The sequence below is a fragment of the Taurulus bubalis genome (genome assembly GCF_910589615.1).
Source record: "Taurulus bubalis genome assembly, chromosome: 21".
Lineage (NCBI taxonomy): Eukaryota > Metazoa > Chordata > Actinopteri > Perciformes > Cottidae > Taurulus > Taurulus bubalis.
In genome coordinates this window covers 10,462,894-10,480,367 of record NC_136609.1, presented here as the reverse complement: position 1 = coordinate 10,480,367, position 17,474 = coordinate 10,462,894, and the positions used below count along the sequence as shown (strand labels likewise).

The 17,474-nt window shown below is 43.8% G+C and overlaps 1 protein-coding gene across 1 annotated transcript; it reads right to left on the bottom strand.

The window, feature by feature from the left end:
- Window positions 1-4,145: 4,145 nt before the first annotated feature.
- On the bottom strand, window positions 4,146-17,474 carry LOC306753163 (semaphorin-5B-like; the record flags this gene model as incomplete). Its single annotated transcript, XM_079237016.1, has 21 exons — window positions 4,146-4,307; window positions 4,395-4,606; window positions 5,297-5,332; window positions 5,621-5,770; window positions 6,553-6,723; window positions 6,804-7,025; window positions 7,383-7,608; window positions 8,856-9,003; window positions 9,083-9,226; window positions 9,399-9,583; window positions 9,912-10,029; window positions 10,669-10,876; window positions 10,975-11,182; window positions 11,684-11,819; window positions 12,785-13,070; window positions 13,184-13,397; window positions 14,099-14,197; window positions 14,312-14,374; window positions 15,066-15,111; window positions 15,319-15,418; window positions 17,330-17,474. 21 exons carry the CDS (start codon window positions 17,472-17,474, stop codon window positions 4,146-4,148), a joined length of 3,279 nt encoding a protein of 1,092 aa, XP_079093142.1.

The following is a 17,474-nucleotide window of genomic DNA, read 5'->3' as shown; positions in this document are numbered from 1 at the left end:
AGAACATTTTCTTCCATGTCAGGAAGCCCTGCAGGAATCCAGCTGCCTTTTAGCAGGAGCCATTTGTATCTCTGCCCTTTTTCTCGTTCTTTCTTCGACCCTTCAGGTGGACGAGAATAACCGAGAACGTTTCCCCAGGCGAGTTGCTCCATCCATCTCCACCACTTATTCCCGCTGAGTGCTCCACACCTGCACTCACCTGCTCACAGAGCAGATAGACGGAAGGCCTCAACATATCTTTAAATATCCATCTCCTGCTGTTGAACCCGTGGACATGGAGGTCCACATATAAACCACTTTGTTCCCCGGCTTCGGATGAATCCCTTTAGACAGCCTCATGGTCCAGTAGAGGCTCGTGATATTCAGAGTCCCATGCAGGAACTACAAATGTCAACAGCTCATCAGATAAAAGGAAATGACCCACTTTGTTTCATGGACTTATGTCTTCACGTGTTCAGAGACACTTTGATGTGGTGGATTACCAAACTTTAAAGTGAGGATTACGCTTTCTTTCTTTTCTCATGGGCGGACAGTCGGCCCACCACTTTGGTCCAGACTGAAGCAACACATTATATCCATGGACCTTCTGAAATTTGAAAGGGAACAGTGTCAAGGTTTTCTTGCGTGCATCTTCCGTGTTATGTGTTATATTTATAGACGTTTTGCTCTAATTTGATCCCGTTGCTAAATGGGAGGGAAAAGACATTCAGATGAATAAATAAGGGAACATAATGCCCGAGTGACCCGGTGGTTTTACGAGCAGATTAAACTCTCAGATAGCCGAGCTGTGCGTCTCACTGGACTCGGAACCATAAAAAGTGCAGTCTGTTCAGAACAAAAGAGCTAAAGTGTTGGCCCTGTGTGGGATATCTGTGGGCTTGTATGCAAATGTAAATAATAATAAACGAGCTGTTTCTTTTGACATTTTCCCTCCAAACCAGTCCAACAGCTAAATAAATCACTGCATAGGTAACTTTGTTTTCCTGGTTACATTTAAGGACTCCTCAATCCTCTATTGCCTCTATTATTCATCAGTAAAGGTCTCTTGACCGGCTCACATGAAAAATAGAAACATAATCACCACGTATAGAGGACAAAACGGTGCAGCCGATGCCCGTCTTCTCTAAAGCAACGTCAATTATTGAAGACTTGAGGGAGGCAGAGAAGTAAAGTCACTAAAATAAAGCACCTTGTAACCTCGTCTTCCTGCTTCTGCATCAGTCAAACCTCTGAAAAGGTAAAAATAATAATCCACTTTAAACACGACTGAGTGGACAAAAAAGCTGTTGGCGATGAAGTATACATCTTTTTGGCCACTTTATTACTTCTCGATCGTGAATATTTCCATTTTTCCCCCCAAAATCTTTGTTAGCTGTTGGAAAGTGCAATCAGAGGTATAGTTTTAACTGATTTAGTATCATTTATATTGATTTTAGACACTACCAGTGTCTTAAAATAATGCAAAGGTTCTTCGGAGAGTTAAAGCTACTTGCAGCTGTTCAATATTTTTGATGAATTACAATATTTTACAACTGATCTTGATAAGATATTGACTGGTTGTGGTGTAAACAAAAAGTTTTGTATTGTTGTTTTTAAGGTCGTCGTTAAGCTTTTAGCAAAGATTACCACGATGTTGGCACCAAAGTTGATTTATTCATTTTTTTTACAGTGTACATTATACAAAAATATAGAGTACCAAAAGTTCACAGTGTCCAAAAGGCAGTGTTAAGTCAACATCATATTATAATAGCAGAGGTGCATTCTGGGAACACAACAAATCAATTTAGGGATCCGTTGACGAAGGTCTTTAAGTACAAAACTCAACCTTCTTTCTGTCACAGCACAGGGTGACAACGCCCCTTTAAAAATGAATATTCCCATCGTTCAGGCCAAATACATACACACATATTTGTACAGTGTACACAAACATGGACCGTATACTCATGGAAGGGAGCCGGCGCATGCAGTCACTTAGCACCCAAAGGTGGACATGTATCATCAGGGGGGTTTGTTTCATGCTACATAACACTGCAGGTGGTGAGAAATATTTACATTTTTAGGAACTCAAGATATACATTTTACAGCATGGAGCAACTTAAATATTAGCAATTTTTGTAAACTCGTGAAAATTTTAAATTGTACGTCTCTGTAAGAAAAAGATGTTTCCCTGCAAATATAATTGTCACTAAAAACAGAGATGGTGTGCAAATAAATTGGAGCACTTTAGTCAAATTTATCGACAGTTAAGCATATTTTACATATATGGAGAATAACGACACTAATAGTAAAGAAACACATGATTTAAATTAATTTACTTTGCATTTCCGCCATTATTTCTACCACATTACATTGTTTCTTCCAGGATACTTCTTAGAAATTAATCTGAAATGACTGACCCCTCAGAAAGCATTGCAGAATTTGTCAATCAAAGGAAGCATTTTAACACCTTTGCAAGCATAATGCCTTCATGATCCACAGAAATGTGAAAAACATATTTGTACAAGCACCAGTAATGTTTCCTCGCACACAGGCAGCCGTTCACTCATTCACATCTACGGGCAATCATCGTGACTATTTATGCATGTTTTTGAACAAATAATGTATTATTTGTATTCAGAAATGCAAGAAAAAAACATTGTTATAATCCAACATGCTTTATAATTGAAAAACAACAACAGAAACAGTGTTATTTATCATTTGGGCAGCCATTGTTTTCCATTAATTTCAGTAAACTATAATAGCGGGTTCATCCATCACATTGCTGGAGTTACCTTTGAAGTTTGTGGCTGATTTATGGTGAAAATAGCTGGATAATATTTTTGGTGATTTATGAAACAATAACCTTAATGTAATAACATCCAGAAAATATGAGCGTGACTGCCAAAGAACATGCCCCATATGTTTACAATATGAAATAATTCAGTTTCAGCAGATACAAAAACACTGAAATATGTGAACACACCTACAATAATTCATCAAATCTGCTGACAGAAAAGCCAATAAAAACGATTGTGTTTAATAATGTACAGTACAAAGTGAGGCGTGTCCTCGTCAGTGTTGTTTTCAACTGTGGATTCCACTAAACGTGAAAATTAAAGCAAATAAACCAGAAATCTGTACGTTCATTTCTTTGCTTCATTCACACAGTGAGGGATGATTCCTACAATTTGTCTGTTTTTTAATTTTTTATCACAGATATCAGTCTTAACTGATGACATATTTTACAGTATTAGTGAGTCCGCTGCACCCACCTGCCTGCTGAGAAGGAGGAAAAGGAGAATCCCCAAAACATGAACCAGCGGATGAGTCTCTTCTCACATTGTCCAAGAAGTCTGCTGCACCTGAAGGGCGTCTGGTCCTGTCCTGCTCTCACGCTGCCCTGAGCACAACCAGAGCACCTCAGGGTGCTTTCAGGATACACACCTGGAGAGGTTAAGGCTGCTGAGCACCTCCAGTGTTTAGAGGCGAGCGGGTGCCTCTGGAGTCGTGTCATTGTGGCAAATCTTCGCAGCTCCTTGATGATGATTGGCTCATTGTGCTGCCTCACAAACATTTTTGAAGAATGGGCGAAAGCAACAAGCCTGCCAGCTTCCACCGGAGACTTTGGACGTGTGAATATCAGTAATAAAAATAAAAAAAAGGAAATGTGACTCAACTAAAAGGAAAGTCAAGGTGCAGTCGAATGAGCACGGACGTCTCTGAATATTTAAACCTGGAGAAATGATAAATTGAACAATGTGATTCCAGTTTCAGTTTCAGTGTGCCGCTGCAGACTTTGTTCAACGTTACCTTGTGAATTGACACATTTTTCTGTAGAATATTACACTACCAGAATATACACTGCAGCAGTATGTATATGCATGCTCTAAACCTTAACGTTCTTTGCATGCTGAAGCAACTCGTGAATGAAAAACTGCAGATATGATGTGAAGGAAACAGCTTCTGCTGCAGAATGTCATTTTTTGTTCCTGAAACGAAAAGCTCTGCATTCACAAGTGTGATTTGGGTGAACCGAGTCTTTAAGATCTCATGTTGTTTACTGCGATCTCGACCAACAGGGCAATCTGTCAAAATCTTTCGGAACGAGGAAACACGTTATTTGGGTGAGCGAAGGCGATCGGTGTGTTTCCACGCCGGACCGCCTCTCAGCTGTGCATGTAGGTCCTGCAGGGGGAGTCCGGGTGGAAGTCGTACTTGCCCATGCTGGGAGGGTAGTAGGTGGTGGTGAACATGTTGCTGGAGGGCAGCGGGGAGGGGAAGTGGTTGCACGTCTCGTCGTTGACGTGGAGGTTGTTCTTGTTTAGCGTCTGTAAGGAGGAGGCATGAAGAAAGTCAGATAAAAAGTGACAGTAGTAGGAGTGCAGGCGTCAAATGACACAGCTGAGCCAGCCCACCTTGAACTCCATGGGGATGTACTTCTCATTCTTTGGCGTGGCGTTGCCCTGCTTGTTGTAGGTGAGGTGGTTGGGTGTGCTGGGGTGGATGACAGCGGACTCTGCGGACGGCCGGCTCACCTGGTGGCAGTAGGTGAAGGCCAGTGCTGACAGTAACGCTGCTGCGAAGAAACTGGCCGAGCCCACGGCTACTAACTGGAACAGAGTGAATGCTGGGAAGTGGGGAAAGAGGGACGACGAGGCAAGTGTTAATCCTCCCTTTCTTGTGTACAGTGGGAGTGGGGTAAACATTGGTATTCCTCTGGGGAACAGAGGAAGGGTTCAGTGGGTTCAGACGATTATTAAAAAATCACCCAACCCCACCAACTATTATTGCAGTCCGGCCAGTAAATGTTAGATGTCTTTCCTTGGACTAAAGTCTAGGAAAGACACTCTACTGACTGTCATCGCCACCCTGAGGCGCCGCCGCCAGTGAGGCAGCACAGGAGGAACCTCCATCACACTGGGACGTGATGTCACGATCCATCTAACTTCATCAAAACACCAATAACAACCCCAATCTTGGCTCAATCCCATGTTGCATTGGGAAAAACTCTCAAACAAAAGTCAATATGCGACCAACTGTGAGGCGCACAGCAGGTGAAGAAGAAATCCAATAACTTTGTAACTTTCAACATGTAGCAGCACCAAGTTATTATTATTACAGGCTTCAATTTAACCAAACTGACATTGATTTTTGTGGCTGCAACAAGAGACTGGAGGCTAAAAAACGGCACAATTCAAAGGAATTGATGAGGCGTGTCTGAGCTGGGATGTGTAATCGTTATATCCTAAGCCGACACCTATCAAGTATAATCATGTTGGCGAGACTGAAAAGAGAGACATCGCTTGTTTTCACTCACTTCCACAGCTCTCGTCCTCCTGTCCGGGTAAAATAACTGGAGAGAGATAGAAAAACACAGAGAGACGGGGGGAAAAACAAATCTAGTGAATTCAAATCACTCAAGCTCCAAAAGATCAAAGAAAAAAAAAGACAAAGGCTCCGCTGTTCTCGAAGAAGGCAGGATGCTGACATCTCCAATAGTTTGCCATTTTAATTTCTACACAGAGTGAACAAGTCAGCACTTACTGTGTGTGATTAAACCTTTGGATCTGGAGCTGTCTGCAGTCTACGATATGCAGCAAATGTGTCGCAGCAATTTTTGGGAACAAAAGCATGTGCTTACCTGGCACCTCATGAGGCTGGCAGGGCCGGGACTGGGTGATGTTACCCGGGCAGAGGCTGGCCTCGGCCCGCTGGTCCTCACCACAGCGACGAGTGTGATGCTGCAGACCTTCCTCATCGCAGTCGCCCCACTCGGTCCATTCGCCCCAATCTGAGGAAGTAAAGAAAGCTTGAGACTGAAAAAGAGATAACACAAATACGCCAAAATTGAACACCGTAATATGTAAAGAAAAAAAAGCCATGTAATCTAAAAAATAGTTTGCATAAGGTAAATATGTACGATGCTTTGGGATCTGCCTTTGCATCCTTATCTTCTTGTTGTATTCCCTGTGTTATCGATGCATCATCAGCATTATTAAATACCTCCACTCCAAAAGAAATCCCCCAAAATAAACAGTAGAATGTAATTGAATTATGCAACCAGACCGACTCCATGTCCTTGTCTTAGTACGAGCTCAGGGATGTTTTTAAAACTTCTCTAGAAGTGGCTCATGGGATATTTAAGTCCCGTTATCCCAGGAACTGTGTGGTCGGTCACCAAGTGTGCAGGTTGAGAATTGTTGTCCGCAGGGCTCTGGTCATCATCAGTCACAGCTCAGCCTCCTTGTGTGGCTGCAGGGCTTCCTTTGTTTATGGAACAGAAGCTCAGGTTGATTACACCAATTTGTTTTCTCTGTCTTTTTTGTTGAAAGATAAAATGAGAGTAAAGGTTTTTTTTCTGTTTATTTTTGGGCTTTCATCCATCCAACGCATGCTGGGACGGGCTCCAACAACCTCAACGCCAAATATTGATTCGCCGCTTGCTGTGTGAGATTTCCCATCAGCGTCCATACTAACCACATTATTCAATCTATGGAGTAAGGGTCAATCAAGGGAGTGAACTGATGGTGTAAAGATTAAGATAAATGCTTTACTCAGAAAACCCCATTTTACCTTCACAGGCGTGTGTGTTGCAGAGCGCCTCCTCAGTGTGCAGGCCGATACAGATGTCTCCTCCACTGGCAGGCGGTGGGTTGCTGCACGTCCGAGTCCGCTGGTAGTGTCCGCCCCCGCAGCTGGAGGAGCACTGGGACCAGGAGGACCAGCAGGACCAGGACCCGCTCACTGGAACACACACATAATCAACTTTATTAAAGGTTTCCTGCTATTGCGGCGACACCGAGCAACCAGAAGCTCCCGCTCACCTGGGCACGGCTGAGCGTTGCAGTCCTGGTACTCCACCGGGGATCCCACGCAGGCGCTGGGGTTCGTCCTGCCCTCCGCGGTCGAGCAGCTACGTTTCCGGGTTCGGAAGCCTCGGGAACACTGCTGAGAACAGCTGGACCACGTTTCCCACAATCCCCAGCGCACGCCTTGAGGCTGGGACAAAGTCCGCCCACTGGTCTTCACCAAGTCATCAACCAGAGCTGGAAATACACAGATGTGTTCACCTTGTCAGCTACCTATTTTTGGATTAAATAGCTAAACTGATGATTTTGTATTTTTTGTTTCTGCGTGAAAAAGATTCCTTGAGGGGACAGGAAAGTGTTTCCCCCTGACGGCTCAATGATGTTTAATCAGTCTGCTGATTGATGTCTGCATGCAGTTTGGCTTCATCCTGCTTTTGATGGGACCAGCTGTGTTTATTGTGGCAAACTGGGAGCTCTGCCACCAGCAGCACTCTGCAAAGCCCAATCAGACGCAGCGCTGCAAAGCCGTATATTTGACTGGTCTGTAGCGCTACCGGGCTTCACTGGTATGATCCATTCATTCCCAGTACTCACAGTCAGTCTGGCAGGCTCCAGACCCGTCATTGGGGCAGAACCGGGTCTCCATCTTCTTCTTGCCCAGCTGGAGCTGCTGGGGGTCGGGGAGCAGCGCCCGGCAGGTGTACCTGAACCTCTGCTCTTGCCGGGACCCGTCTTGACTGACGTTGACCGGCATCCAGGGGGTCCAGGGGGTGTTGCGGCGCACCTCAGGGCAGGCCTCCAGGTTACAGGCCTTATACTCCTGGAGGACGGGAAGGAGGACGCGGATCACCATTAAAGCAGAAGAATCAGCTTCTGTCTATTCTACTGCAGGGTTCTTACACATTTTGACCAGTGGATTTCATGACTTTTCCATGACTTTAGACCAAATTTCCATGAGCAAACATTTTGTGTAAACAGTAAAAAGTGAGTAAATGTAGTATTTAAACTAAGAATGAGAATACAAAGCATACAGTAAACCTTAAATGACTAACCTTAATAAAAGAATAAACATTTATATAGATGCCTGTATGTATGCCTGCTTATATTTTGAGTATTTCTTTTAAAAGCATATTAATTATTTCAAACTCAGCGTAAATGAACTTTTGGGATTAGATTTTTTTCAAGGACTTTTCCAGGCCTGGAAATAACCATTTTAAAACTCCATGACTTTTCAGAGACACACCGCTGCTGAACAACAGAAATATTGCAGTTTTATTCTGGAGGGACTTTATTACGCAGCTAATTACTGTGTTTAATGGGACTTCTGGTGTTTGAGAAGAGGCGGCACCTCGCTGCAGACACACAATGACTTCTCCTGGGGGAGATCCAACAAGCACAAGCGGCAATGTTTGTTCTTGGGAATCCAGCGAGGGATCACATTCCTTTTTGCGGCACCACGGCTCGTTGCTCAGGGCTCCTGCGAGGACGGAGCTGGATCCTTGGAGGAGCAGCGTAAACCTGTATGTACGTTACACCCTCCCACCGGCAGGTGGAACGAAGCAGCCGTGGTACTCGACAGAAGTCGTAGAAAGGGCCACCGCACAAAAGAAATCCCATAATCCATCTGGTTATAATTTACTGAGCACATTCATGCTCCAAGGGGATTTATCTTTGATTTTAATGACCCAATAACCCGTCCTCCAGCAAGTAAAGCATCTATTAATCCAAATATGACTAAACTAAATAATTTCTTCTCTGCAGAGAAACATGAATGAGAAGTGTGCTTGCTTTAATAAATGTGTCTCAACTAATTTATCCTAACGGAAGAGAAGATTTAAACATATTTATCCTACAGAATATAGTGAAATATTTACTGCAGCTCAACCACATGAGTGCAGGTTTAGTAGAATGAGATTAGGTGAAAACCGAGCGCAGTATAACTGCATATGAATGTGTGTATAAATCATCAAGGCTCTCTTTTAGCTTTCCTTATAGCTGAAGCCAATCAATGTAATGTGGCTCCAACACCTTTGACCTGATTTATTTAAGAAGCAGGCACTACAGTACCAGAGAACATCCAGGACAGCTGTCGCCGTTCTCACAGGTCCTGGTCCTGGAGTGGACCCCCCCTCCACATTCAGCACTGCAGTGAGCCCAGGGGCCCCAGGCGGTCCACGACACCGGCAGGGGACACGGCGTCTTCTCATTGCACAGCCTGGGAACACAGGGACGCCGGGGGTCATGACCTCGTCCTCCTGGCTGCAGAAGCGTGCCGCAAACGTGCTGCCTCTCACCTCTCCTCTCGACCCTGGCCGACGCAGATCCGACCGCCGTGGCGAGGCGAGGGGTTGTTGCAGGACCGCTGCCTCACTTCGAAGCCGATGCCGCAGCTACTGCTGCACTGGCCCCACGAAGACCAGGGAGTCCAGCCGCCGTTCCTGAGGGACAGAATCGGGAATCCATTTGTTTTGCGGCACAGAGATAAGCCGCACTCTCGTCAAGCTTGGTAATCAGAGGATAAAGAAGTACGGATGTGGTGATTTAACTATCTTTAGATTTAGCAAAGCCGTCGGCAGCTGAGAGTATCTGTGAGGTCGTGAAGATCTGCACCTGGAGCAGTTTGCCACCTGGATGGTCGGGCCGTTACATTCGACCCCGCCGCACCGGGCCAGAGGTCCGTCGCAGGAGCGGGACCGGCACACGCAGCTGCTGATGGAGCCCTCGCCGTCGTTGTGGTTGCATGGTTGCCACGGCGCCCACGTACCAAAACCGCCATCCTGCGTCAGGTTCCTCACCTCCAGAGATGATTCAAGGGGATTAATGTCCACACGAATAAGTCACATTTGCCTAAATGCACCAAAGCTACCACTTGATGCCCTCTAGTCCCATAATATTATTACTAAATATGCAAACAAATAATAATAAATCACATGTACAAAATGTACTGTAGATTGCTAACAATGCATTTATTTGTGTTATTATTGATAATAACCCCATATAAATCCAAGAGGAAGGAATGCTACTGAGACATTTCTCACACAGGAACTTCTCCTGAACTCCCTACAGAGAGCTAATGATTTATTTACAGTAAAGACCAATACAGACTGACTGTGGTTGTCTTACTGGGCACTCAGTGATGTTTTGGGTCCACTGGTTCATGTTGGAGCTCTCCTCGATGGTGGTGCAGCGCTTCTGTTTGTGGTCCCAGCCACAGTACGGGTCCCGGGCCTCCATGCACTGACTGGTATGAACGCAGAGAACGCGTCAGTCATTATTGCAATTTTTTTATTGCAATTTTCAGAACAGTCTCGCAGACTTTCTCTGTATTTAAGGATTGGGTCTCGAATAGAGCATGCAGGAAGGAAGGAGTGAACTGAGGCATCATAGAATATTCTGTACAGTTGTTAACACATTTATTAAATGACCATAATTTAATAAATGTGTTAACAACCGTACAGAATATGTGTGCAAACATATGGACTGACAGATCAGAAGCAGTTTCTTAACAGGGAACATAAACTGGGCTCTTAACATAATCCCCTTTGTCAGCGCTTAATGCGAGCCTTTCACACTTGGCCACCAACACGTGTGTGTCTCTTTAATGCCACTAAGTTCATTAATCTTTTAAAGTATTTTCAAGTTGAGTTCGTAAAGCAGCAGCAGCAGCAGCAAACCTTCAAACTGAGCCGGCTCCCAGATTTAATACAACTGCAACATTTACTGCAGAAATTGGATTTACATTTGTTTTATACTTTAAATATTCATGTTGAATTGTATCTGTGTCGCTATAATCCTAGCTCACTCGTTTCCTTCTATTCTGATCAACTACAAAACTGAACTAAAGCCTGCACATCGGCTTTGAGGGTCTCTTGGATCATACCTTTCAGATGGATAGCTGGAGCAGCGCTCCAAAGGGATCTTCACCAGTCTGTCATCAAGCCCGACAATCAAAGATCTGTCATTGTGAAGGATTTGCAGGCTCCTAATTGGTCCAATTTGACCTTGAGGGAAGAGCCTGAGCTCCTCCAGGTAGCAGCCTTGAAGGCTTTTATTGGTTGTGGAGAGAGCCTTCAGGATGGTGCCATATTCTGATTGGACAAGATTAACAAGGCATCCTTTATTTTACCATATTCTTTTTAAATCAGTACTACAATTGTGCCCCAGCGGTCGACCCTCTCTCTCTCACCAGTGCCGATGTACATGACGTGGAAGAGGGTGTCTCGGCCCTGAACGATGTCCACCACCAGCTTGGAGAAGCGCAGGTTGTCCTGGGTGAGCAGAGGGTTGACGGTGATGGGCTGGACCACATCGTTCATGAGGAAGAGTCGCTGGGCGTCCTGGAGGCTGCGCTCCGTCAGGTTCCCGCCGGGGCCTCCCTCCTCCAGCGTGCCGCACTGAGGGGCGACAGGCACGCGTTAAGAGGTGGCGGCTTTAAAAAAGGTGTTGCTGAGTCTGCAGGTTCAACAGAAGCTTAAAACTCCAGCAGCTAATTTTAGCAGTGCACTGCGGTGTAACTGAGATTGTGAACGGATGTATTTGAAATAGGTGTGTCAGTGCAATGGCATTCATTGCGCAACAAATTTCATGTTTTTAGTCAAACCGACTGTACTGATATACGCATATGTTAAATACATGCTAGTCTGGAAACCTAGTGCATATGAAATGCAGAGATTACATAAACTGAAATGTCACTGCAGCATTTTGTATACGAGTTGGGAAAAATGCCAAGCACTTATTGTTATGAGTATATTTGATTGAGCTGAGCTCGAATTTCTCTGTACTCGGCAATAAAATGTCAGTCTTTGAGGGAAGGCTGGGGCGTAATGGAAGGACACGACTCATCATCACGTTGTCAGAGAACAGCTGTGTGGATCCAGTGTGTCTCAATGACTTGCCTGGAAGTTGGGAATGGGGTTCGGGGTGGAGAGCCAGGCAGTGCGGGGGTTCTCCTGGTAGCGAAAGGGTCCGTTGAAGGCCTGCGTGATGGAGCTCAGATTGAAGGCACAGACGGCAGACGCTGATATGCTGTTGCTGGAGGAGGGGAGGAGTCAGAGCTCAGCAAGTCAGTGAGGAAAAACAGCAAGATTGAGAGAATGAGAATGCATGTTAACAGACAAAACAAAGTGTGTAATCATACTTCCACTCCCTAACATCTCAAAGGAGAACACTGGGAGATTTACTGTGCTTTAAACAATACAAACACGTGGCAATGATGCCTTGTTCTAGACTAGTTATGTAATATATGATTACATAATCCTGCCTACTGCCATGGCCCTGCTGATGCCCCTCCTCTCTACCTCCTTCTGCTTAATGGATCGTGGCCATCTGGATCATGGACCATGCCTACTACTCATTATATGAATCATTTCTGTCATATTCCTGTAATGTGCTGTAACTCCGTTACGTTATTCATTCTGGTCACATGACATCTATTGCTTCTGTCCATCCGGGAAGAGGGATCCTCCTCTGTTGCTCTCCCTCAGGTTTCTTCCCCTTTTTTTCCCTGTGAAAGGGTTTTTACTATCTTTATTGGGGGAGTTTTTCGTGATGAGGGACAGGGATGTCATGTTACAGATTGTAAAGCCCTCCGAGGCAAACTTGTATTTGTGATGTTGGGATTGAATTGAATAATATTTGAAAATTAGCTTGAGTTACTTCAAGGAGTACTAGTTTTGCATAAATAAAGGATCTGAGCACTGGCAAAAAGTCAACAGAAAATCCCATTAAAAAGATTTGAACTAAGGGACATTATGAAACAATAACTAAATACATTTTTATGAGCAGGTTTTAGCACTAAAATGCATTTGATGAGACATCGCTTGTGTATGTATAAGTGTAGTATTAGAGAGTGTAGAGCTTTTCAAGGATGCTGCACCTTGCAAGAATAAATACATGTTCAAACAGCTATACCGGCTGTTAGCATCCTCAGTAAAACACATCAGCACACGCCTTCAAACTCTAGTTTACAGAAGAGGTTACGGATGAGCGTCACTCACACATTGGTGGTGAAGATCCCGTAGATCAGGTCCTGCTCTGGTAAGTAAAACGTGCTCTGCAGCTCGTTGTAGTAGAAGGGGATTTCTCCGGAGCGTGAGCAGTTGAGCCGGGCCTTCATGAAGGTGGTCCAGGTGTCCTCCAGAAGGAAACGCCCACCCATGTCGTTCTTGCAAATCCGCGCCACGCGAGAGAACACGACCTTGCCGCAGTCGTTCTCCACCGCCGTTTCCCTCAGGAAGAAGTAGGCGAACCGTCCGATCTCATAAACGGACACGAAGTGAGGCTCTGAGAGACAGGTGTGAAGACACAGGTGTGAAGACACAGGTGTGAAGACACAGGTGTGAAGACGCGGGAGATGTGACGCCCACAGACGGAGACGCGGGTCCCTGTTTCTTTACCGTTGAGCCACTTGGAGTTGTACTGGGCGGTGCGCAGCGCCGGCAGGTTCCCCAGGCTCCGGTAGATGACGGGGTCCCGTCCCGAGAAGTCGATCACCGTGGCGGCGTACAGCTCGCCTCGCTCCGTTACCATGGCGGTGGAGTTGTGGCGCGGGTCGTAGGGACACCGGGCGACGCCGTTCACCGTGTCCAACACCTGGCTGAAGTTACCAATCTGACAGGAAGGGAAGCAGGTGGAAACACATCTGCATTCACAACAGAATCACTGCACCGTGGGTTGAAAAGTGATTTTTTTTTTTACATTTTCTGAATTCTGAGGGATGTCTACATAAAATATTATTTGTATTAATACTTTTCAGGATCATAAAGCCAATAAAATCAATTATTAATTAGCATACATTGCAAAGAAGAACCTCCTAATAGGGCTGAAATGACGAGTTTATCAATTAGTAAAGTCACAATTTGCTGAGTATTTGATGCATTTCTTTTTTTTATGTTGTATAAATGGAAAATCAAAACAAAAAGGTTGAATATTTCCTCCTTGGATCTGATCTTATTGCTATTTTTCACTATTTTCCATCATTTTATAGTCTCAACGACTCATTGATAAGACTAATGACCGATAATCAGTTTCCTAAATATTTGAAAAGAAAGAGTATTTTCCATCTTTTTGAAGATGATAGTACTGTTCTTCAGTAGGTTTTAGCCCAATTATCATGATTAACGTGTTCTAGATTCACTTTTTAAAGATTGCAGAACGTGTTTCCTACCTCAAAGCAGCAGGTAGGAACAAAAATGGAAATTCATTTGGCTTAACATTTTTTTGAGATACTGGGGTGATTGATGGTGGATGATCCATTGGCTCAGACCTGCCGCACTTCATCACTTCTCCTCTTGATGAGCTGGGGTACCGACCTGCCTGGTGATGCAGACGGGGGTGAAAGCGTTGGTTCCACACGTGAAGAGCGTCCTCCCACTTATCAACAGCACCCGGATGTAGTTTTGGCATTCCTCCTGCAGACAAACAGCACAACTCAGTTCTGATGGTCGCCGATCAAAAAGTGAACGTTTCAGACCACGTTTTGAAAAGAGTCCTCTGGAGGACGTCTGTCTTGTTGGACACACTACCTCCGTCTTCCCCTTGCTCTGACACGAGCGCTTCGTGTCTTCATCCGGCGCCCATTCCGTCGCCTGGGGGACAAAACAACCAATATTTCGGTTTGTTCACAACCAAATGATCAGCGCAGACGGGAGTTTAGGAAGACTTCATGCAGCGTGTAATGTGTACGTCTGAAAACACACATGGAACATTTGTGCAAAAATACACTGAGAATACACTAATAAATACACAATAATGTGTGTTTAATCGGTAAAAAATAAACAAAGAAAGAGTGGATTTAGAGGCAAAGACTTAGTGCAGCATATAACCCTCCATGTGTCATTTATACATTACAGTATATTACATTAAATAGATTTATTTTGAAAAAACAAAACAAGAATTACCAATAAAACAGCAAATTCAAAATAAACTGAATATATATTCAGAACACTGATAAGGTCCTCACTCTTATATAACTTAAATAATGAGCTTAATGTTTATCACATTTACACAAAATTAATTATCTCAATATATACATATTTGTATATAAAATAATGTAAAAAATTACAAACAAAAAACCCCGCTGAATTTTCATTTTGATAAATTTCAATCAGCCATTCAAGTAAAAAACTTATTACAAAATTAATTTTGTAATAATTATTGTAATATGTGTTTTTTCAAAATGTAAATAGTTTCTAAAACCTTTTAATCCATTTAAAATAACAGTATGAAATATGAATTGAACTAGAAGCCTCCTTAGCGTACGCTCTGGGCTCACGCTACCTGGATGAGCGAGGCGTTGCTCAGCGTCAGTCTGAAGAGGAAGTTTCTGTAAAAGAGAAGTTTAATGTCAAGCAGCGGACGCACACACACACACACACACACACACACACACACACACACACACACACACACACACTGCAGAAGGTTTAACATGCAAGTTCAAGGAATGCAACGCCATCATACACATTGTATTTTGGTGACATATGGTGACATATGCTGTTTGATGCGGCTGCTTTGAGCTGCTGGTCGTCACCTTGCCCCCACGATGAGCTGGTTCCTGCTCAGGTCCAGTGCCAGCTGGGAGAAGTCCTTCACTCCCGGATGGGAGAACTCGAACATCCACGGCCTCAGCGCTGGACAGAAGGAGGAGAAGGGAAGAGGAGACATGAAAGAGGTGCGTGGGAACCCTTCTCCACCAAACGCGACCTGGCTCACAGCCCCAGCTTCAGTTCAGCCCTCAGTGTTTTTACTCATGTGTCACATTTCTCTCCAATGAATCACCTGGCTCTGAAATCTCCCATGAGCCTTTGCTACAGACGAAAGATGTGGATTTGATTAAAAGAATCGGGCGGAATATAATTAGAGTCGTGAGGTCTGGTGGCGACAAACGATCCTAAAACACAACAATGTGAGTAAACAGAGACTCATGGCGGGTAGTTCCTCCTGCTTATTGAGCGCTGCGTTGTAAAGAATAAATAATAAAGTCTGGACTGATTTGATTTTCTTGTGGTCTTAACAAAATGAAAATCAATAGGAGCAAACACAAGTCCACTTGCTTTAGTTGGACTCTTAGTGCGGTAGATTTTATATCAATTCATTCTGTGTACTTTTGCCCGGCTTTATTTATCTATTTATTTACAGGTTGTGACTCAGTTGATGAAAGGTGCTGCATAAATAAAGTGTATCACTATAATATATGAAGTGAAATGCTCTTGATTTAAAGCCTCTGCCAGGCAGGAGGACAGCTAACTCTAAAGCTGAACAATAAACAAGCCGCCGGCTGTTTCCTCCCCGTCTTTTGGTCACCGTGAACAAACCAGATAAAGTTCAACAAACAAATCCTTCCCACGACGTTTCAGAGCAAATTACTGGTGTTGGAACGAATGCTGGTTCCTTTTATTGGACGGCCCAGTCTGTGGGACGGACGTATCCAGAACAGTAACGGCACGGTTTGATTTGAGCTGAATGGAAGGCGACATCCTCTCAAAAATAATATCATCAAAGGCCTTTCACAGTTATTAGACAGCAGAAGAAGAACATCTAATGAGGCCAAACTGAAGACATTCAAAACATTTATTCACTTCATATAAACCTTGATGCACAAGCTCTTAGCAGCGCTGTTATTATCTCTATTTCACTGGTCAGATCTAGTGTACATACATATATATATATATATATATATATATATATATATATATAAAAATATATATATTGTATGTAGCAATATGATGCAACAGAGGTTGTCATTAAGCTTTTCTTATAATCACATAAAACGTTTTCTGACCTCATTATTCTCAAACTACAAACTTCTGTATGAGGTTCAGTAAATCAGATATAAACAACATAGACTCACAACTTTTTAACAAAGCCAATTAATTTTAAGATATATATATATATATATATATATATATATATATATATATATATATATATATATATATATATATTACATAATATATAGTTGGGTGGAATCTTTACAAATCAGCTTTCAGACCATCAAAGCCAGATCTCAGCTAGTTTAACGCTGTTTTAGCGCTGTTTTTAACGCTGTTTTAGCGCTGTTTTTAACGCTGTTTTAGCGCTGTTTTTAACACTGTTTTTAACGCTGTTTTAACGCTGTTTCAACGCTGTTTTTAACGCTGTTTTAACGCTGTTTTCACTCTGTTTTAGCGCTGTTTTAACGCTGTTTTAGCGCTGTTTTAACGCTGTTTTCACTCTGTTTTCACTCTGTTTTAGCGCTGTTTTAACGCTGTTTTAATGTTGTTTTAACGCTGTTTTAACACTGTTTTAACGCTGTTTTAATGCTGTTTTAACGCTGTTTTAACGCTGTTTTCACTCTGTTTTAGCGCTGTTTTAACGCTGTTTTAACGCTGTTTTAACGCTGTTTTAATGCTGTTTTAATGCTGTTTTAACGCTGTTTTAAAGCTGTTTTAATTCTGTTTTTAGCTCTCTTTTTAACGCTGTTTTCCCAAACACCGAGCGACCGGAAGGTGAGACCGCCGTGGACCTGTCTCTCTGCAGGAGGGGAGCAGACAGACACTCACCTGGGTACGAGACGACAGGATGCTCCTTTCGGCTGCAGTCTGCTGGCTGGATGGGAGGCTGCTGGGACAGACACACAGACGCACAGACGAGCAGCACGAGGCCACGAGGGGAGAGGGCCCGCGGCCCCCAGCCGGACGTAACCAT